This window comes from Panthera pardus, unplaced genomic scaffold, assembly GCF_024362965.1.
Source record: "Panthera pardus isolate Hobbes unplaced genomic scaffold, ASM2436296v1 HiC_scaffold_27, whole genome shotgun sequence".
NCBI lineage: Eukaryota > Metazoa > Chordata > Mammalia > Carnivora > Felidae > Panthera > Panthera pardus.
The window spans coordinates 6,751,032-6,773,483 of NW_026526843.1; the positions used below are offsets into that span (position 1 = coordinate 6,751,032).

The 22,452-nt window shown below is 49.2% G+C and overlaps 1 protein-coding gene and 1 long non-coding RNA gene across 4 annotated transcripts; one reads left to right on the forward strand and one right to left on the reverse strand.

Annotated features, from left to right (window-relative positions):
* Nucleotides 1–6,935: 6,935 nt before the first annotated feature.
* On the reverse strand, nucleotides 6,936–13,504 carry LOC109261644 (uncharacterized). 3 transcript variants are annotated; one of them, XR_008418317.1, is made up of 4 exons: nucleotides 13,451–13,504; nucleotides 9,594–9,740; nucleotides 8,539–8,745; nucleotides 6,936–8,380 (listed from the first exon to the last, which is right to left on the reverse strand). It is a non-coding gene; the product is annotated as an uncharacterized LOC109261644 (long non-coding RNA). The 3 variants fall into 3 exon arrangements; XR_008418318.1 differs by having other exon boundaries at nucleotides 9,460–9,740; XR_008418316.1 differs by having other exon boundaries at nucleotides 8,539–9,740.
* Nucleotides 13,505–19,410: 5,906 nt separating this feature from the next.
* On the forward strand, nucleotides 19,411–20,715 carry LOC109261166 (retrotransposon Gag-like protein 8). The gene has a single exon (XM_019439732.2). The coding sequence runs from the start codon at nucleotides 19,454–19,456 to the stop codon at nucleotides 19,793–19,795; it is 342 nt and encodes a 113-aa protein (XP_019295277.1). The 5' UTR covers nucleotides 19,411–19,453; the 3' UTR covers nucleotides 19,796–20,715.
* The last annotated feature ends 1,737 nt before the right edge of the window (nucleotides 20,716–22,452 follow it).

A 22,452-nucleotide genomic window follows, 5' to 3' on the forward strand; every position in this document is an offset into this window, starting at 1 on the left:
TGAGGATTCCTAACGATTTCTAGTAGGCCATCGCTCTGTATGGTAGACAAACTCTTTTAGCTTCTTTGTATTGGAAGCCTGAGAACCAGACATGACCCATTTCTTCCCTGGGACCTAATATCTGTCATGCCCCAGAGGCTGCCATTGCCCCTGAACCTACAATGCCTACCACACGTTCACATTAAGACCCTCGACCCCCCGCTGTCAAGTTTCATTAAATACTCATATCCCTTCTGGACCCCAGGCTTCATTAATCAAGAGAAATCAAGAGCCTGAAATGTAACAAGGAAACAAAATAGGAAGGATTAATCCTCTAACCTGGACACCTGACCCAGGAGGTTCCCGCACATCCAGAAACATCTGCACATGTCCATGAGAATCGAAACGTCCCCTGCCTCATGGAAGGTTCATTGACAGCACCCACGCAGGTGCAGGTACCAAGGGTGCAGGTCCCAAGGGGTGCAGGTACCAATGGGGCCTGGTGTCTCATGGGAGCATGGCATCAGGGCAAAGAAAATAAGAAACAAGAGCTAAACTATCCCCATTGAAAAGGGGGACACGACCTCCCCCTTCCCTTCTCTGGGAACACGGACTTCGGAAAACTTGTCCTTGTGCGCTCTCTGCCTCTTCGCAAACCTTTTGAAAAGCTAAACAAGCCTCTTGCCAGTTTTAAAACCCAGCCTCCTGACACATGGAGGGGGAAGCAAACACCACAAGCAGTGCCCAAGAGCCAACACAGATCCGGGACAATGGAAGAAGATGTCCCTGGAGGATAAAAGAGGCATAAGCAACAGCAGTTCCTTCTCAGAAGGGCCTCAGGTTATTGTCACCTGCAACAAGACAGCAGGGGGAAGGACGACCCACCCTACCCCGTGGCCTTCCTTCACAGGCCCACGGTACCACAGAGTAAGGATGAAACAGCAGAGCCGTGCCTGCTGGCAAACCCACACTCCACGTGGAACGTGGAAAACAACACCCTCTTCTCCTAGTGAATGTGTCAACTCAACAAGACTGGCATAGTTTCTCATGTCACATCCACCAATGTCCATTGTCTCCTCGCCCCCAGTTATGCTGACCCCAGGGTAGTGCGTGAGAAGGGAGAAAGGCAGGGGACACACCCCTGAACCCACAATGCCTACCACAACTTTCACTCCAAGTCCCTCGGCCCACCCAAGGTCAAGATTCCTTCTCTTCCCAGAGTGTCCTCAGAGCCTTTGTGGGCCCCAGATTTCACTAATCAAGTGAAATCAACAGCCTGAAAATGGAGGCTGGTAACCACAAAGTCTCATTAGCAAATGTCCTTGATATTCTAAAGGTCCCCTGCCTCATGGAAGGTTCATTCACAGCACCCATGCGCCACTCCTCTTCCCGCCATGTGCAGAGTTTGGTCAGCAGAAGAGTGCAGAAGTTTAGATGGAAACGCTTGGATACATTCCAACCACATTGCCATACACAAAATGAGGATTCCTAAGGATTCCTAGTAGGCCATTGCTCTGCATAGGAGACATCCTCTTACAGCTTCTTTGTATAGGCAGGCTGACAACAGGACATCCCTACGTTGGGATAGCCACTCCGGAGAACAGTAGGATGGCCTCTCCTAAAATTAATAACTGAACTCCCATATGACCTATCAATCCCATATCTGGGCATTGATATAAAGGAAAGGAAGCCACTATGTCAAAGACACATACTTACCCAATACTCACCGCAGTATTATTCTCAACGTGTGAGAATGGGAGACTGCTAAGCATCCATCAACAATACAAACGGACAAAGAAAATGTGGTACATGTATACAATGAAATAATATTCAGACATTGAAAAGTGCGCCTATAAGAGGGAACCAGTGTAACAAGGCATACACTCCATTTCAAAGGCTTTACCTTGTGCTCCTTCGGCAGCACATATGCAACGGCCTTCCCGCTCGTCCTCCCGCCACGTGCAGACTATGCTCAGCAGTAGAGTGCAGAAAGTTTAGATGGAAACGCGTGGATACGATTCCAACCACATTCCCATACACAAAATGAGGATTCCTAAGGATTCCTAGGAGGCCATTGATCTCCATGGTAGACATACTCTTAGTTTCTTTGCATTGGAGGCCAGAGAACCAGACATGACCCATTTCTTCCCTGGGAGCTAATATCTGCCCAGTCACCAGATGCTGCCATTGCCCCTGAACCCACAACACCTACCACACTTTCACACTAGGACACTCTACCCACCCCTTTTCAAGTTCCATTAAACTCCCAGAGTTTACTCATATATCCCTTCTGGACCCTAGGTTTCACTAATCGTGAGAAATGAAGGGCCTGAAATGGCGTATAGAAACAAAGGCGGGGGGCGCCTGGGTGGCGCAGTCGGTTAAGCGTCCGACTTCAGCCAGGTCACGATCTCGCGGTCCGTGAGTTCAAGCCCCGCGTCAGGCTCTGGGCTGATGGCTCGGAACCTGGAGCCTGTTTCCGATTCTGTGTCTCCCCCTCTCTCTGACCCTCCCCCGTTCATGCTCTGTCTCTCTCTGTCCCAAAAATAAATAAAAAACGTTGAAAAAAAAAATTTAAAAAAAAAAAAAAAAGAAACAAAGGCGGAAAGATTAATCCTCCACCCTGGACACCTGACCCAGGAGGCTCCCGGACATCCAGCTCATCAGCTCATGTCCGTGACAATCTAAACGTCCCCTGCCTCATGGAAGGTTCATGGACAGCACCCACACGCCGCTCATCTTCCCGCCATGTGCAGAGTATGGTCAGCAGAAGAGTGCAGAAAGCTTAGATGGAAACGCTTGGATACAATTCCAACCACATTCCCATACACAAAATGAGGATTCCTAAGGATCCCTAGGAGGCCATTGATCTCCATGGTAGACATACTCTTTTAGTTTCTTTGCATTGGAGGCCAGAGACACATTTCTTCCCTGGTAACTAATATCTGCCCAGTCGCCAGATGCTGCCATTGCCCCTGAACCCACAATGCCTCTCACACTTTCACACGAAGACACTCTACCCACCCCCTCTCAAGTTTCATTACACTCCCAGAGTTTTCTCATGTATCCCTTCTGGACCCTAGGTTTCACTAATCGCGAGAAATGAAGGGCCTGAAATGGCGTATAGAAACAAAGGCGGAAGGATTAATCCCCCACCCTGGACACCTGACCCAGGAGGCTCCCGGACATCCAGCTCATCAGCTCATGTCTGTGACAATCTAAACGTCCCCTGCCTCATGGAAGGTTCGTTGACAGCACCCACACGCCGCTCATCTTCCCACCATGTGCAGAGTATGGTCAGCAGAAGAGTGCAGAAAGCTTAGATGGAAACGCTTGGATACAATTCCAACCACATTCCCATCCACAAAATGAGGATTCCTAACGATTCCTAGTAGGCCATCGCTCTGTATGGTAGACAAACTCTTTTAGCTTCTTTGTATTGGAAGCCTGAGAACCAGACATGACCCATTTCTTCCCTGGGACCTAATATCTGTCATGCCCCAGAGGCTGCCATTGCCCCTGAACCTACAATGCCTACCACACGTTCACATTAAGACCCTCGACCCCCCGCTGTCAAGTTTCATTAAATACTCATATCCCTTCTGGACCCCAGGCTTCATTAATCAAGAGAAATCAAGAGCCTGAAATGTAACAAGGAAACAAAATAGGAAGGATTAATCCTCTAACCTGGACACCTGACCCAGGAGGTTCCCGCACATCCAGAAACATCTGCACATGTCCATGAGAATCGAAACGTCCCCTGCCTCATGGAAGGTTCATTGACAGCACCCACGCAGGTGCAGGTACCAAGGGTGCAGGTCCCAAGGGGTGCAGGTACCAATGGGGCCTGGTGTCTCATGGGATCATGGCATCAGGGCAAAGAAAATAAGAAACAAGAGCTAAACTATCCCCATTGAAAAGGGGGACACGACCTCCCCCTTCCCTTCTCTGGGAACACGGACTTCGGAAAACTTGTCCTGGTGCGCTCTCTGCCTCTTCGCAAACCTTTTGAAAAGCTAAACAAGCCTCTTGCCAGTTTTAAAACCCAGCCTCCTGACACATGGAGGGGGAAGCAAACACCACAAGCAGTGCCCAAGAGCCAACACAGATCCGGGACAATGGAAGAAGATGTCCCTGGAGGATAAAAGAGGCATAAGCAACAGCAGTTCCTTCTCAGAAGGGCCTCAGGTTATTGTCACCCGCAACAAGACAGCAGGGGGAAGGACGACCCACCCTACCCCGTGGCCTTCCTTCACAGGCCCACGGTACCACAGAGTAAGGATGAAACAGCAGAGCCGTGCCTGCTGGCAAACCCACACTCCACGTGGAACGTGGAAAACAACACCCTCTTCTCCTAATGAATGTGTCAACTCAACAAGACTGGCATAGTTTCTCATGTCACATCCACCAATGTCCATTGTCTCCTCGCCCCCAGTTATGCTGACCCCAGGGTAGTGCGTGAGAAGGGAGAAAGGCAGGGGACACACCCCTGAACCCACAATGCCTACCACAACTTTCACTCCAAGTCCCTCGGCCCACCCAAGGTCAAGATTCCTTCTCTTCCCAGAGTGTCCTCAGAGCCTTTGTGGGCCCCAGATTTCACTAATCAAGTGAAATCAAGAGCCTGAAAATGGAGGCTGGTAACCACAAAGTCTCATTAGCAAATGTCCTTGATATTCTAAAGGTCCCCTGCCTCATGGAAGGTTCATTCACAGCACCCATGCGCCACTCCTCTTCCCGCCATGTGCAGAGTTTGGTCAGCAGAAGAGTGCAGAAGTTTAGATGGAAACGCTTGGATACATTCCAACCACATTGCCATACACAAAATGAGGATTCCTAAGGATTCCTAGTAGGCCATTGCTCTGCATAGGAGACATCCTCTTACAGCTTCTTTGTATAGGCAGGCTGACAACAGGACATCCCTACGTTGGGATAGCCACTCCGGAGAACAGTAGGATGGCCTCTCCTAAAATTAATAACTGAACTCCCATATGACCTATCAATCCCGTATCTGGGCATTGATATAAAGGAAAGGAAGCCACTATGTCAAAGACACATACTTACCCAATACTCACCGCAGTATTATTCTCAACGTGTAAGAATGGGAGACTGCTAAGCATCCATCAACAATACAAACGGACAAAGAAAATGTGGTACATGTATACAATGAAATAATATTCAGACATTGAAAAGTGCGCCTATAAGAGGGAACCAGTGTAACAAGGCATACACTCCATTTCAAAGGCTTTACCTTGTGCTCCTTCGGCAGCACATATGCAACGGCCTTCCCGCTCGTCCTCCCGCCACGTGCAGACTATGCTCAGCAGTAGAGTGCAGAAAGTTTAGATGGAAACGCGTGGATACGATTCCAACCACATTCCCATACACAAAATGAGGATTCCTAAGGATTCCTAGGAGGCCATTGATCTCCATGGTAGACATACTCTTAGTTTCTTTGCATTGGAGGCCAGAGAACCAGACATGACCCATTTCTTCCCTGGGAGCTAATATCTGCCCAGTCACCAGATGCTGCCATTGCCCCTGAACCCACAACACCTACCACACTTTCACACTAGGACACTCTACCCACCCCTTTTCAAGTTCCATTAAACTCCCAGAGTTTACTCATATATCCCTTCTGGACCCTAGGTTTCACTAATCGTGAGAAATGAAGGGCCTGAAATGGCGTATAGAAACAAAGGCGGGGGGCGCCTGGGTGGCGCAGTCGGTTAAGCATCCGACTTCAGCCAGGTCACGATCTCGCGGTCCGTGAGTTCAAGCCCCGCGTCAGGCTCTGGGCTGATGGCTCGGAGCCTGGAGCCTGTTTCCGATTCTGTGTCTCCCCCTCTCTCTGACCCTCCCCCGTTCATGCTCTGTCTCTCTCTGTCCCAAAAATAAATAAAAAACGTTGAAAAAAAAAATTAAAAAAAAAAAAAAAAGAAACAAAGGCAGAAAGATTAATCCTCCACCCTGGACACCTGACCCAGGAGGCTCCCGGACATCCAGCTCATCAGCTCATGTCCGTGACAATCTAAACGTCCCCTGCCTCATGGAAGGTTCATGGACAGCACCCACATGCCGCTCATCTTCCCGCCATGTGCAGAGTATGGTCAGCAGAAGAGGGCAGAAAGCTTAGATGGAAACGCTTGGATACAATTCCAACCACATTCCCATACACAAAATGAGGATTCCTAAGGATTCCTAGGAGGCCATTGATCTCCATGGTAGACATACTCTTTTAGTTTCTTTGCATTGGAGGCCAGAGACACATTTCTTCCCTGGTAACTAGTATCTGCCCAGTCGCCAGATGCTGCCATTGCCCCTGAACCCACAATGCCTCTCACACTTTCCCACTAAGACACTCTACCCACCCCCTTTCATGTTTCATTAGACTCCCAGAGTTTTCTCATATATCCCTTCTGGAGCCTAGGTTTCACTAATCGCGAGAAATGAAGGGCCTGAAATGGCGTATAGAAACAAAGGCGGAAGGATTAATCCCCCACCCTGGACACCTGACCCAGGAGGCTCCCGGACATCCAGGCTCATCAGCTCATGTCTGTGACAATCTAAACGTCCCCTGCCTCATGGAAGGTTCATTGACAGCACCCACACGCCGCTCGTCTTCTTGCCACGGGCAAGGTACGATCACTGGAAGAGTGCAGGAAGTTTAGATGGAAACGCATGGATACAATTCCAACCACATTCCCATACACAACATGAGGATTCCCAGTGAATCCTAGTAGGCCATTGCTCTGCATGGTAGACGTACTCTTTCAGCTTCTTTGTATAGGGAGTCTGACCACCTGACAGCACTACATTGGGTAGCACTACGGAGAACAGTAGGATGGCCTCTCAAAAAATTAATAATTGAGCTCCTATATGATGTATCAATCCCGTATCTGGGCATTTATATAAAGGAAAGGAAGCCACTATGTCAAAGACACCTACTCATCCCATATACTCACTACAGTAGTATTCTCAATATGTAAGACATGAGAGACTTGTGAGCATCCATCAACAGCATAAATGGATAAAGAATATGTGGTACATGTATCCAATGAAATAATATTCATCCGTGGAAAAGTGCGCCTATAACAGGGAACCAGTGTAGCAACGAATACACTGCGTTTCAAAGGCCTTACCTCGTGCTCCTTCGGCAGCACAAGTGCAAAGGCCTTACCTTCAGGTGTTCGATATCCATTCCCCTTCTGTCACCCACATCCATAAGAGGAATGAAAATCCACTTCAGGCTAACAGGGTTTGACATGAAATACTTCACACCAAGAATTCATAACTCATTAACATCCCCGCTGGGAAGTACACATTCACGGAGTACAGGCCTCATAACGCAACTGATGTGGCAGGCTCCAGAGTGGACTCCTGGGAAAGAGCCACCAAGCCAGACCCCACCTTAAATTGGGAGGGTCACCTTGTCTTTCCCTCAGGGTCCTGAGTTTGAGATGCCACCAATTAAACAGTCACCCTTTTGGAAGCTTCAACCTTGGGTCTTATTTTGTTAAGTGCCAGTACTCAGAAGTCTTACCCACAAAACATTCATCTACGTCTTCCCCATCCCTCCCCCCAGTGAAATGACCCAACGTGACTTTGATGGGCAGTGGGCACAAGTGTGTGTGGAAGGAGGAGGAGGCATCACGGTTATTAAGTTGTACAACTGCTTTTGACAAGCAGACAAGCCATTCTTGTTCACTTTTGTACCTACCGCCTGGGGAAGGAACATGCGTTGGGGCACAGAGTTTTGCAAGTACCTCACGTCTCAGGTTTTCACTGGGTAGGAAGTCGTAATGACCCCCATCTCCCACGGCTTGAAAGTAACTGAACCAAGTACAGGGATAAATGAAAAGTCTTTGAAATGTCAACATGTTGTGTAAAGGCTACATACGTTAGTGTCTAACCACAAAGAAATGTGGATCGTTTGGACTTTGGGGAGTGCACATCAGGCTCTGTGATGCCACCTTCTGGATAGAACTGGTGCGAACAAAGCAACAGAGGAACCAGAGGTGTGTCTGACACTAGAGGTCACAAGGGTCTTTGAATGCACCTTAGAGCCATTCGTCTTTATGCTTAACACTCTCACACCCAACCGTCAAAGTCTTCACCTGATTTTCCCCAAATTAACCACTGCCCAGAAAAGAAGTAACTTTATACAGAGAAGGAAAGAGAGGAGACCTTTGGGCACTGCCAGTTACCAGGCACCCTCCAGCCCCAACTTGACGCTGAGTGACATCAGCTTCAATGTCAGACGTCCAAGGCAGCCAGGAAAGAATGCAGCTCAGAGAAAGGCAGGGTCTGGGATGCTGGGCTACCTCCTGGCATCACAGCAGAGTTAAAGAGGTCCATTTCCAAAGAGATGCCCAAGACCCTCTGAGAATAGTTGCTGGCCCTGTGAAAGGAAACAAAACGTAGCTGAAATTACAGCAAAAGGCTCAAGAAATGAAGTGCAAGTGGGGTCTGCACAGGTGGCAAGAGGATCTAAACCAAGCCATGATCTTTTGCTCCCCTAAACACATTCTGGAAACGGTGTCCTGATTTCTTCAGTACCTCCTGTGTGCTGAGCACTTCATAAAGATGATCACGCTTGATTTTCACACCACGCCTGAGAGCAAGAGCAAGGTGTCATTTCCATTTTGCAGATGTGGAAGCTGAGGCTCAGAGATGACAGGAAGAAAGGGCCGAGGGTCTTTCAGACTCACATACTGGAAACTTATTGTGAACGAAACACGATGGGTGACACGGTCTCGGCGACATCTGCAAAGCCAAAAATAGCTAGAATGTACGGAAGGGGAAACCCGCAAAGAAGTATTGACCCACATGTTGCTTGAACTGTTAGCCTGTGCTTCTAGGACGGCTGCCACATAAATGCCCACCCACCCCAGCGGGGGTGGACCGGCAGACTGTCACCCTCTGGCACCCACTTGGTGTACAGGTCTCATCTTTCTCGCCTCTCCTAGGTACGCCTGGCTTTCAATTAATTCAGATCCATGACTTAAAAAAGTTACACTCAGACCTGAAGAAATGCACCTGAGCAGTGCTCCCACAATCTCTGAGTTCCTGAAGTTTGTGTCTGACCATCCCATCCAGGCCATCCTGCTTCTGCGTGGTATTAGAAAGCGATTACCAAAAGGATAAAAAGGCTCAAGATCAGGGTTTTTTGGACATCTGACATTCTAATAAAGCCAACGTGTGTGTAACAGTGGCACGCAACAGTAAGCAGAGGAACACGAAGAAGGTCTGGGAAAAAGATGCCACTGACTCCTTGAGGAAATTGACTCAAGACATGGAGTCTCTACCACGGAGTTAACAAGTAGTGTCTAGGCAGTGACCCCGACCTTGTGGGAAGCGCCCGTGTTAGAGACTCAGGGATGGGATTTCCACACCATCTGGAATAAAGGTACAGCTGACAGGAGACAAGTGCTATTCACCCAACACCTCTGGCCTCGCACAGCCTAAGGTTGCTCTTACCTGTATGGCTGGCCTTGACGATTGGTTCAGGGTCCTCTCCTCTCATAACGGGCCCACCGGCTGACCAGAACTGGACGTTCCCATCACAGATCCTGAGGGAGGTGATGATTGTACAAATCTACAAAGAGACTTACCTGTGGAAGGTCAGCTTGGGACCACTGCAGGAAAATTAGGCCACTTGGAAACTCACAACACGAGTGGATGGGGCAAACTTCCTCTTTCCCTCATCCAGAGCAATTTCTCAAAGTGGTTGGTGGGGCCAGAGGACCCAATCATGCAGCCTGTGTGAAGTAGGCCAAAAGAGTGAAAGAGAATGTAAGGCAGGAACTGCATGCATGAATCAACCCACAAGGTGAGATTGCGGCTTTAGAGGCTGATTGTCCCCTCAGCACGAACCATGGTGCATCCCGCCTTCATCAACCAGCACAGGGGAATTATTAAATATTATGTTAAGAGGTATCACCCCTCAGTGGCGAGAAGGGGTGTCTCAGAACTCCCATGTCGCTCTTCACTAATGAAGCCATCCACTCGTACACAATTGTGGGTAACAAACCTTTGGAATGGGTGGTGGTGTTCTCACTTTGTTACCAATTGCTGACACTGACATACCACGCAAGACACGATGGGTAACAAATCATTCAAATGGGTTTTGTGCTCTACTTAATAGACCACGAAATGCACATTACAATGGCTGGGCTGTTATACTAGACTTCTTAATCGGTAACATAGTAAGTTCCAAAACTGCTAAAAAGCAAAATGAGCTAAGTTAATCACAACAAATTCACCAAGCATTTCACACATTGCATAATGTCCCTACCAGCTGACATTGAACATAGGTCTCCGAGGAGGAAACAACGGGAACAAATTGGACATTTGGTTACATACACACTGGAGAATCTGCTCTCAATGTGCAAGAATGCCCCTAGGATACTACAGGCAATGGAATGGGCAAGTAATGAAAGCACCTTCATTCCACACTTAGATTTTGTTCAAGATCTAGGACTCTGTCTCAAAAGTCAGGATTGGTGAGGCTAGTTGAGTGTCCCGGTTCCTGACGTCTGCTTTGCTGTCAGTACCGAAGACAGTAAAACCCAAATACCAGCAGTGGATCTTTCACAGGTCTAAATGTAATCAAAGTACATTTTACAGACCTTCAACGTGTCACCGATATGAGTCATTAAATCGTTTCTACGTGAGCTAAGATACCAAATTCAAGTCAATATCAAGAATCAATCAGCAAAAAGGCTGATAAGGCAAACCCAGCTATCACCATTATCAAAAGGAAGTCCCTGTTGTACCAAGTATCAGATTACTCTCAGGGATTAGGGCGCTCAGGGTTTTGAGCAAAACAACAGCTTCCCTCTCATTGAATTCTCCCCTTGCATACACATTAGGTCTGACACAGGAAGGGAGGTGTATGAGGAGAAGCAGGCAGCCACTGACTATTTCCTAAGCCAATATGCTAGCCCTTGGGGCATTAAGGCACGGTCAGCTCTTGTGGCTCAAGAGGCAGGGACAGCACCCTCTGCGACTGGGGTGGAGTAGGGTGCAGGGAGAGCAGCATGTCCAGTCTAGCCCAGGACCCCTAACAAGGAGGACTGGAGGTGTCGGGGAACAGACTGTTTGTAAATAGGATACCACAAAGTAATTTTTTCTATGGCAGAACACCTAGGAAGGAGCACCTGGGTCAGCATTTAAAGACACAACAATAAAAAAAAGAAAAGAAAAGAAATACCACTATGTCACGTGCACAATCAGGGTTCTAATATAATATTCAAAAGTATGCACTGTGACCAGCAAGGGCCATTCAGTTCTAGAACACAGAGAGCAATACTTCTGGGGGTGAATTTGCTTGTAAATAAATTGAAAATGCCCCGTGACGTTCAAAGCAAACGCACTAAAGACGAAGTACAGAATTGACCTGAATAAAGTTGATAAGTGTCATGTAATTATTATGAGAAATGAAACCCAGAACGAAGCCAACGGAATTCCGGGATGGCCGGTGACAGGCACTTCCCGGAATTCGCGGTCAGGAAACGGCACCGTCAGCCTGATGGTCAATACCTGCTATTTTTTACATTGAAAAGAAAATTTTAAGTAGGCCCATGAAATAAAACACACAGAGCCAGTTTTTCAGAAACATTTTAATAGCAAATAAGACGAAAGGTTGGGCTCCCGGGCCACCGGGAGCCAGTCACTGTCATAAAGCAAGAAGCACACACATAATTAAAACAATCTCTTCCTCGTTTGTAAAGTAACGATAACGCCAAAAATGGTTAACACAAAGCTTACGCAAAGGGCCTGGAACAACATTTAATGGAACAAAGTCATAGGAGACCCAATTCTTTTGTACACCCAAATCCCCAACTGTATGAGAGGCAAGCATTCACCAGATTGTTTTGAATCGTAATTTGAGATCACCTCAAAACGTTTATTATTATTCATTTTGAAGACTTTATTTTTAAGCACTCTCCACACCAGTGTGGGGCCTGCAATCACAACCCCCACATCAAGAGTCACAGGTTCTATCACTGAGCCAGGCAGTTTCCCCAGAAAACCTTTGTTTTTAAGAGAATTTATCCATAGGGAACAAGACCAGGATTTAGCAAAACAAATTATGTCAATCACGCCATTATACTGGAAACATAAGGCACCCCATTAGACGTTGAATGCCTCCTCTGTAAATTGAAATTTACACCAAGCGCTTTAAAGGCAATATATGAGGAGCGCCAACATCAAAATTCAATTGGCTGCCTTAAGACGAACATGGAAAATTAAATGCCAAAACAGTGTTCAGTCTTGGCTAACAAGAGCGGCTAGGAGACATTCGGCGTGTGAAACTTTCACGTGTCCAGCCGGACAAATTGTTCCAAAGTGCACGCTGAAAGTACTTTCACATTTGGAGAACACGTATGAAACACAGTCAAAATAAAAAACCAAACTCAAATGGATGCAATGTTGCAATATCACAGGGAAAACACACCCCACTGCCATTACGTTATCACAGGAAAAACAAGAAATAAGATCCCGAGCAGATCATTCCCATCGGGGACTTAAAGCACCAAGGCCCTGCCAAGCAGACCCAATAGACTACCTTCTTATTCGAAGACGGCAATTAATAGAACACCTTTTTTTTTTATGGAAAACACGTGAAAAGCTCCCGGACCGCTATTGGTTGGATACAATGATAGGAAAAACACGAATACGTTACAGAAAAATGCAGCTTTCAGTGGTGACTGAAGACAATTCCCGGTGGTCAGTGAACAAGCCCCGAGCCCACCACGCCATCTGTTTCCCCACTTTCACGTTGGAATTATCAGGGGGTTCCCCCGCCTTTTCAAGGCAGCATATGCAGAAGACCATTCCAAATTTTGAACAACTGATAGGAAACACACAGTCATGTTAAATGAAAGACAAAACTGCCCTCAAAGGCAGGCATCGGCTGTCGTAATCACACACATGCTCCCCTTTCCTTACTTTCACTCTCCTTTCGTTTCAGATCAAGATAAGAGATAGCCTGTCACCAAGACACCTCACACAAATGGCCGAGACCCAGATGTAAACAATAGTCGGTGACAAGTCCCGTCCCCAAACACTGTACCATGGAAACCAAAATCGGCTCCCAGGCAGCCAACAGCCATCGTCCTGTCTGGGACCCACTCAGGCTCAGCCAACCGCACCCCTTTTTCTGCATTTTTAAGCTGCAAACACCACAAAACATGAAGACCACGAATCCGGGGGGGGGGGGGGGAAGGGTTCGAGACCCACACTCAGACAAATGAAATGATCTGAAAGACTCATCATGTTGTTACATAAAGCACAACAATGTCCCCAAAGGCAGCTAAGGGCCCTTCCCTTGTCATCAATCCGGAAGCCCATGAGACACATCTGTCAACGTGTCTTAGGACACACCATCCGCCCCCTCCCCCCCCCATTCTCTTAAACTCACACTTCAAACAGCCAATTATGAGAGAAAGTCAATTAAACTTACACTTGTGAGATCGGAGCATTGTCAACCGCCATATATCCACAGTACCCGCCATATTTTGTCATCACTGAGGGGAACGGTCTACGGAAGCCTCGTTGCACAATCCGAACCGTCATCGGCCTGCTCACGTGGTAGGGCTTCATTGCCGGGTGCTTGCCATCCTTCAGTGGCCCCGCCTTCAGACATCAGCTTGGAGGGCCTGCAGTGATTGACAGCCAGACTGTCCATTCTCTTAGGTCTAGGAGTGGAAACCGCCATACTTCCAGGTCCAAATAAATTACTCAAATATTTGTTCATATTTTTGTCTCTGTACATCCGTGTCTGTCCCTCAAGGCCGACCCCCCCCCCCCCCCCCGCCTTGTTAGGCCTTTGCACATACCTCTTCCTTTGTTTCTAGTCATCTCGCACTTCGGAAATCTGGCTCACCTAGTTTATCCTGACCTAGCTAAATGCGTCCTCCTCCAGGAAGCCTTCCATGCTTACTCCTCCCATCTTCACATAGTGCACATCACCCCTGACAAAGACCCTCTCATGCTAGCACTATCCTTCCCCCATTTGTCAGGCGGGTCGGGGGTGTTGCGAGGCTTTATTGTGTAAATACTGTCACGCAATAGTTTGTGAGGTTGCCCTAACTACTGCGATGGTTAATTTTCGGTGTCAACTGGACCGTCCGTGGGTGCCCAAGTTGAACATTATTTCTGGTTGTGTCTGGGAGGCTGTTTCTGCATGAGGTTTGCATTTGAATCGGTAACTCAGGAAAGTGGTTTGCCTCGCCCACTGTGAGTGAGCATTATCCCAGGCACCGAGGGCCAGAATATACCAAAAGGCACAGGAAGGAAGAATGGTCCCCTTTCCTTCTGCCTCACTACTTGAGGCGGGACATTTCATCTCATCTCCTCCTACTCCTATTTCTTTTCTAAGTAGGCTCCACACCCACTGTGGGGCTTGAACTCATGGCGCTGAGATCAAGAGTCATGCCCTAGTGACCGAGCCAGCCAGGTGCCCCACTTTTCCTGCTCTTAGACTGGGATTCATATCATTGACTCCCCTGGTTTGAAGGTTCTCGGGCCTTCATTCTCAGACTGAATTACCCCACTGTCTTTCCTGGCGTTCCAGCTTGTAGATAGGAGATCGCGGGACTTCTCAGCCTCCATACATGTATGAACCAAAGTCTTCATAATATATTCCCATTGGTTCTGTTGTCTGCAGAATGCTGACTAATAAATTGGGAATATCGCAGCTAGCTGCAGCTGTCACAGATGGCTTCATAGGCCTCAAATAGAACTCTGGAGCAACAGCAAACCCAAATAAAGTAAAATGAGTTCCAAACTACGGGGGACGAAAGGAAGACACCAGAAGCAGACAGCCTGATAGTTGGGCAGTGTTAAGGACACAGCCATTGGCCCGGATGGGTGTCTTATCCACGGAGTCTGGCTGCTCATTTACAAACTCCGTGAGAGCTTATGGTTGAGCTGGGTTGGGGGTAACAGGCTAACAAAGATCTAGAGGGCAGCAGAGTGGTCGCAGGCTTTGTCCAGCAACCAGTGAAGGGATGGTTTGGGGCAGTTAATCCACGAGAGGGGAGACAGGAGGATAGCCTGGAGCTGTTGATGTAAATGCCGTCCCAGGATCTGCCAACCCCCCTTCAACACTTGTCTCTAAGGCTTGTCCCTCTGACTGGTTCTGTGGATGGACACATGCTGGATCCTTTCAATGCCTGGCACGTGATAACCTATAACACACACGTCCTGTTTCTCAAATCGCCTACGTCTCCCTCGTCCTTGGGTCACCAGTCGTTCCTGTCCCATTCACACTCAATCCCAGGCCAATGCCCTGGGCTGCTTCTACCCGTGCGGGAAGCGCTAGCAATCACTACTTCCCTGCTGTGCATTACGGCCAGTGGTTGCGTTTGTGGGCTGCACCTTTGCTGCTGGGATTCATACACCAGCTCTTCTTCCTATCAGCTGGGTAACTTCAGATGATTTTTGTGCTTCAGTTTTCTCCTCGGGTACATGAATGTGCCAGTAAGAACCAGCTCACTCGGCTGATGGAATATTCGTTGAGTTCACGCAAAGCCCTTTCCTGCTGCCTGGAGCCTTCCCATCCCAATGTAGCCCATATAAATCTGTAGTTTCTAAACACTATTCGGAGCACATAATCCGCATCTTACAACACACTACCTAGGTCTCCGATTGTTGGGTCCACAGCTTTACTGCTTTCGTCTGCGGTAATTTCTCCATGCTAGTGAATAAATCAACCAGTCCTGATTTTTTCACCTTCCTATGTCTCATAGCACGTGCTCCTTTTAGCAGCACAGATCCTACATCTGTCTCCTATCGCCTTTCTAAATGCATCACCAGTTTCCCATATATAATCATAAAATATAGCTCAGTACACAGCATGGTATATATGGGGATTCAATATGCACCTATGTAGGTCCTGAAACAGAACCTTTCCCCGGGAGATCTCCAGAAATACTCCCTCTTGAGGAGTTCCTAAACCCTCTGGTCCAACGTCGGGTTGTGCCCGAAGGCACAATGGGAGAGGTGCTCCCATAGAGGAGTTGGCAAAGGGCTCGGGAAGATGTGGTTGCCTAGCTCAGGCCAGTCTCTCAGGAACGTGCCCCAGGCTGAAATGTGTACCCCTGAGACTTGCTGTGGCTTGTGAGAGAGGAGGTAGGTTAACGGACTAGGGACCTTTCCAAGGACACGAGGAAGTCATTTACTTTCCTTGGTAGGATCCGTGGGTGCTGAGTGCTGGGAGAAGTCACCAGATCGAAGGCTGAGACTGTGCTGTACCTGTCCCGCCGTGGTCCAGAAAGGCAAGTCGGCCTCCAAGTCCTGAGCGCCCACACATGCACACACACTCGCGTGTAATTGTGACACTGTGATAGACGGAGATCTCAGGACCTCACAGACGGGCACAACTCGCTGACTTACCACAAAGAACGCCTGCCACTATCGTCCACTAGAAGAAATACAACTTGCCAACAACCTCGAGGCCCACACCTGGCCCCTTCTAATCATAGTATTCTTCCCCCCACTCAAAGGTCACCATCTCCTGACTTCCCTAATAATCTCTTCCTTTTCTGTTTAGTTTCACTGACTAAGCTTGATTCCGTAAGTATTCAGCTTTTCATTACTTTTCACTCATGTAAAATTTGTCTTCGGCCTGAGGAATATCGGTTAGTATTTTCTGCAAGTACTATCTTCTGGTGACAAATTCTCTCAGGTTTTCCCCTTCGGTGTTTATAAGAAGACCTTTATTTCATCTTCATTCTTGAAATATGTTGTGGCAGGGGGAGGAGTTTCCCACTGGGAAGTATATTCTTTCAGCGCATAGAAGACGATATTTCATTTTCTATTCTTTTGCTTTTTCTATTTTTTCCTTGAGACGGCAGCTCTCAGGCTAATTTGCTTTCATCCTCTGAAAGCTTACAACTACTCTATTTGCCTTTGGTTCTCAATAGCTTTCCTACAATGTGCTCACGTGTAGATTTCTTGCATTTTTCTCCACGAGGAGTCTGTTCTCAGCTCATATCTGCTCATATACTGCTTTGCTTCGTTCTCTTTCCTATTTGCCTGGAACCCCAAGGAAATATCATCTCTTTCTTTCATACGATCCTCCTTGTGTCTTACTTAATCTGTATTTTTCATATGTTTATCTTTCAGTGTTTCATTCTGGATATTTTCTTATGACACGCCTTTTGGTCCACTGTTTACCTCTTGAGCTTGTATCACCTATGCTTAGACATATCCACTGAAGGAGGGAGTCCCTGTCACCGACTCCTGGGTCAGTGTCTGCCAGCCTGAAAGGCCAAAGCCCAGAGGGTGGCTGAGGCTTGCTCCCGTGTGGAGCCTGGGAGAGAGGAAAGGACTCTCATCCTGGACGTGTGGGGTTAGCTCTCCAGGCTCCGGGCAAGAGGATGACGGTGTAGCCGTGAGGCAGGCAGGCGGAGGTCCGCTGAGGGGAATCTGGGTGCAGCAGGCTCTAGTGAAGGAAACAGCCTCACAGTACAAGCATGTGGATGTGACAGACCAGGTTGAAAGTCCCCACCCAGACCACTGTCACTATTTCACCTGGCACAGATCCCTGAAAAAGTCCCCTTCCAGGACATTGTTTATGTCACCAGACTGGGAGGTAGGTGTGGGAAAGCCCTATCATCAGGGATTTCCTGGGAGAACAAAATCAGAGAGGATTGTTTCACGGCAAGGTCACCTGAGGTCGCTGGCATCTTGTATTGTAGGTGGGGTAAGAGATAGGAAACACCAACTAGTAAATAATAACATATTTTTGAATATCTGTTAAAACACCGCATTGCCCTTACGTTTCAAAAATTTCCACACTGATTTTGGGTCTTCATTGCTCCATATGAACGTCAAAATCAACTCATCTGATCAAAAATATCCTCTTTGAGTTTCTGGTAAGATTATTTGGGGGGAGGGGGTAGCGAATGCTGCACATAATTGGATTAAACGCAGTATTCGCACATAGCCTGACCCCATCACTAGGCACGTGTTGGAAGTATAATTTAACTTAGGGAAATTTAATGTCTTTAGGATGTGGAGTCATTGTATCCCAGATCTGGGATATCAGTCCATTTGTTAGACTATTATTTTGGATCCATCTTTAGCTTAAGACACTTCCTCATGCGTTTTCTTTACAAGTAAAAAATACATTCCTGGTACTACTAACATTGAATTATTCTGAATAGGGTGTTTAATATCATTTTACATTTTATCCAATTATTTCCTGTATATATGAAAGGTGGTGATACATTTCTATTAATCTGAAATGGCAAATTTCCCCGTATCCTTTCCAATTTGTTAAAAGTAAGCACTAAACCTAACATGAGGCTTGAACTCAAAACTCCGAGATCAAGAGCTGCGTACTCTGGGCTGCCTGGGTGGTTCAGTCAGTTAAGCATCAGACTCTTGATTTCAGTTAGCTCATGTTATGATATCCCAGTTCGTGAGATCCAGCCCCCTGGACTCGGTGCTGATAATGTGGCTCCTGATTGGGATTTTCTCTCCCTCTCTCTCTGCCCCTCCCCTGCTCGCTTGCTCTCACAAGAAATAAATAAACTTAAAAAAAAAAAAAAAAAAAGAGTTGCACACTATACTGCCTGAGCCAGCCAGGAGCCTCTCCTTTCCAATTTGTTAAAATCCTACTTATTCTTTTCCTTTTTCCTTGATGTACGAACATGTATAAAGTCACGGTTGGAAAGCATCCAACCACTCTTTTGCTTCTCTTTCAGTTTCCATATGGATCATTGTCTTTTTGCCTCTTAATATAGCATATTAGCTTCTTAACTTCCAACTCTTCTTACATGCCCCAGTCCTGGTGCATCATTCTTAAATATGCTCTCTGGATTATGTTAGCTAAATCAACATCTGCAGCCTGGGTGCCAATAACCTCTGGCCGAGAAGATGCATAAGCAGCACAAAGTGGCCGCAGCAGCTCATGCAAGGGGCATCCAGAGACAATGGGTCGGCGAAGGAACTCGAAAGGGCGGGTGGCCTGCAGGCACGGTGTGCACCAGAAGCACTCCTGAAAGAGGAAGCACCTGGCCCGCCCTTCCCCACGTGCAGCAGACTCCCCGCTCACCAAAGAAGACCTGCTGTCCTGGGCTCCTCCCCTGGCCCCGCCCCTCTCCCACCGCCCTCGGCCCACCGCCCGCGAGGACAACCTCGGCCCCGCCCCTCCATTCTGACCCCGCCTCCCCGAGCGGCCTTTAGGCCCGACCCACCCGGTGCGCTCGCGCCCTAGGGCACCCACCGCTCCGTCACGCCTGCGCCCTGGCGACCTCCCGGCCTCGTGGGCGGAGCCGGCGCCAGTCCCGCCCTCCCCCCCCCCCCCTCCCCCCGCCCCGGGCCCGGGCCCGCCTCCGCGCACACGCACTTCCCGCCACGCCTCCCCGCCCAGCACAGCCCCGCCCCGCCCCGCACAGCCCAGCCCAGCCCAGCCCAGCTCAGCCAGCGCGAGCGCGAGCGCGAGCGCGGCGCGATGGACGGCCGAGTGCAGCTGATCAAGGCCCTCCTGGCCCTGCCCCTGCGGCCCCAGACGCGGCGCTGGAGGAACCCGATTCCCTTCCCCGAGACCTTTGACGGCGACACCGACCGCCTCCCGGAGTTCATCGTGCAGACGGGCGCCTACATGTTAGTGGACGAGACCCTGTTCTCCAGCGATGCCCTGAAGGTGACGTTCCTCATCACCCGCCTCACGGGGCCGGCCCTGCAGTGGGTGATCCCCTACATCAGGAAGGAGAGCCCCCTCCTCAATGACTACCGGGGCTTCCTGGCCGAGATGAAGCGGGTGTTTGGCTGGGTGGAGGACGAGGACTTCTAGGCCGGGAGCCCCTCGGGCCTGGGGGCGGGTGCTCGGGGGAGGGTGCGCTGCGCCCGTCGCCGCCGCGCAGATGGCCGCGGGCGGCGCCTCGCCGCGCCTCGCCCTCCCTCCCCCTCGCCGCGATCGAGCGGCCGCGCTCTCCCCCGCGCTGCTGTCCCCTCCCGCGTAGTGCTTGCCTTTGTTCCAGGAATAGCGCTCCAGGTCCCCGCTGCCGCCGCCGGGCCCCGCTCGGGAGCGCGCCGCCGCCCCCTGCGGCCAGCCGGGCCCCTCCCGCGCAGCACACTTGGCCTCGGGCCGGCGCTCCAGCTGCGGGCCGGGCTCCCGTTACACGCCGGACAGACCACCCACAGCCCGGCCGCTGCGGGCCGCCTCCGCCAGACTGACCGCCAGGCCTGCGGCGCCGCGCGCGGAGACCCGCGCTGAGGCCGGGCCGCCGTCGCCACCCAGCGCACACCGCCGACACACTGCGGCCCGCGGCCATCTGGACTCAGCCGACAAGCGTCTGAGCTGGCCACGGCCCCTGGCCCCTGGCCCCTGGCCCCTGGCTCCTGGCCCCTGGCCCCTGACCGGCGATTCCAGCAGCTCGCCACCCACCGCGCCCCGGCTGGAGGGCCGGGCCAGCCTCTCACCTGCAGCGGGACCCACTCCCTCCCACCTCCCGGAGACCTCTTCTGCTCCTGCCAGATGGCCGCCGGGTCCCAGGGGTGCCTGGCAGCCAAATCCAGTCACTCGTTTCCTCCTGTGGACCTGTTAGTTTTGCCCACAATCCGGTTCTCTTCTCAATTCGCAGCTGTCTCTCTGACGTGTGCCTTTTGTTCAACACAGTAATTAAGCCCTGCACTCTGCCCAGCTCTTCTACACTACCTGGACAAACGTCTTTTCCTTCTTTTCAATAAATGTCAGACGCTGTGCAAAAGAAATTGAGTCTCCATGAGTGTGGCACCTCTCCCTCCCTGGTCCAGTGCGTGGGGTCCGTGGCCCGTTGAGCAGGCATGTGTGTCCCCTGTCATTCTGTGGCCGACGTCGAATCCTGCATGATGCAAGCGAGCCGACGGTCCTGTGCTGGTCCCGGGGATGGGCACCCCACTGGTGGCCGTTGGGGCCCAGAGGCTGCCTCGTCCGATCCAGTCGGCTGCGTGCCCCTTAGGAAATGGACCTCGATCTGAGTTTGGCCAAGGCGATAGCAGGAAAAGTCGACTAGGAGGCTTCTGGAAAAGAATTCCTCATTTCCAGAATGCTGCTTGAAAGCACAACAGCTTTTTGTGGCAAATCATGAATCCCACACATTTGTTGCTGAACACCTGTCAAACTGTATTTAATTCATTATTCAGGGAATCAGCAGAATGACAGGTTCTTTAGAAAAAGCACTTACATTTACAAAGCCTTGACTGGGTGAGTGGTAGAGAAGGGAATGCACAAGTGGCATTGTTCGTTGAATACAAACCTGGTTGAGGAGCCTCAGGACAATAAAATTCTAAGTTTCTCTGAAGGGCAGAATAGGAACAAAGACATTACTTCTTACTGTTTCTCTGTATGCTAACCTCTGAAGTCTGTGCGGACAATAGCCTCTGCTACCTGGTCTATGGCTGGGAAGGTTAAATATCCTGATAAAGTCAAATAAAAATGGTGGGCTTATAGAGGAGCACTCAGTTCAATCTGCCTTATTTCTAATTGGGTGATTTTTCAAGAACATGAAAAAGAATCCATCAGGTTCCTAAAACGGTATTGTTTTCCTTTATCGCTTTCTGTGCATCCGTTGTTTTGAACAGGAAAACTTTTGTCACTCCTGTGAAGTTTTTCATAGACTGTACACGGAGCTAGGGGAACATCTGAATTATGTATATGATGATGTCTGTATTCCAAGAAGTAGTCAAGGCATCATTTACTTTCAATTTGGCTTGTAATGTATCACAGTCTTGATATCAGAGGGAATATTTTGAGTTACTTAATATAATAAAGTTGTCATGGTTCACAGGGTTCTTAAAACAGTTGAAAGCTGGCTAATTATGAGATCCCAAGTGGAGGCGCTAGCTGTCAGCTCTCCTGCATGGGTTTCAAGGATGATTGTGTTAAGCATATTCAGTGTTTGGTTTTACGGTTTGTTTATTTATTTTTGAGAGAGAGAGAGAGAGAAGAAGGAGGAGGAGGAGGACGACGACGACGACGATGACGACAGAGAGAAGGAGAGAGAGAATCCCTAGCAGGCTCCGAGTTGTCAGCCTGGAGCCCCACGTGGGGCTCCATCTGAAGAACCTGGAGATCATGACCTGAGCCCAAGTCAAGAGTTTGATGCTTTAACAGATCGAGTCACCCAGGCGCCCTGCTTTTAAACGTAGACCCTGCTCACATGGTTTGGAAACAGTTTCTAGAGTCAGCCTAGCATGTTCCCCATGGTATTTGTCTACCTGGCTCTAGAGAGGTGGGTGTCATGGGCAGGGACTTCTGGGTGTCCTTCAAACAATGTCCTTAACCCCCCTTCCTCTCCCAATAAAAATGCCCTGCAGTTTTCTTCCTCCTGCCAGCATGGCTGTGTTAGGAATCATGCCTTCATCTCCTCGAGTTGTACCCTTCCCGGTCATCTTTCATGCTGAAATGTCTTGGAGAGGGTCTTAGTTTGCCAGAATCAATCATGCACACTTTAGCAAGAGTCCAGAAAA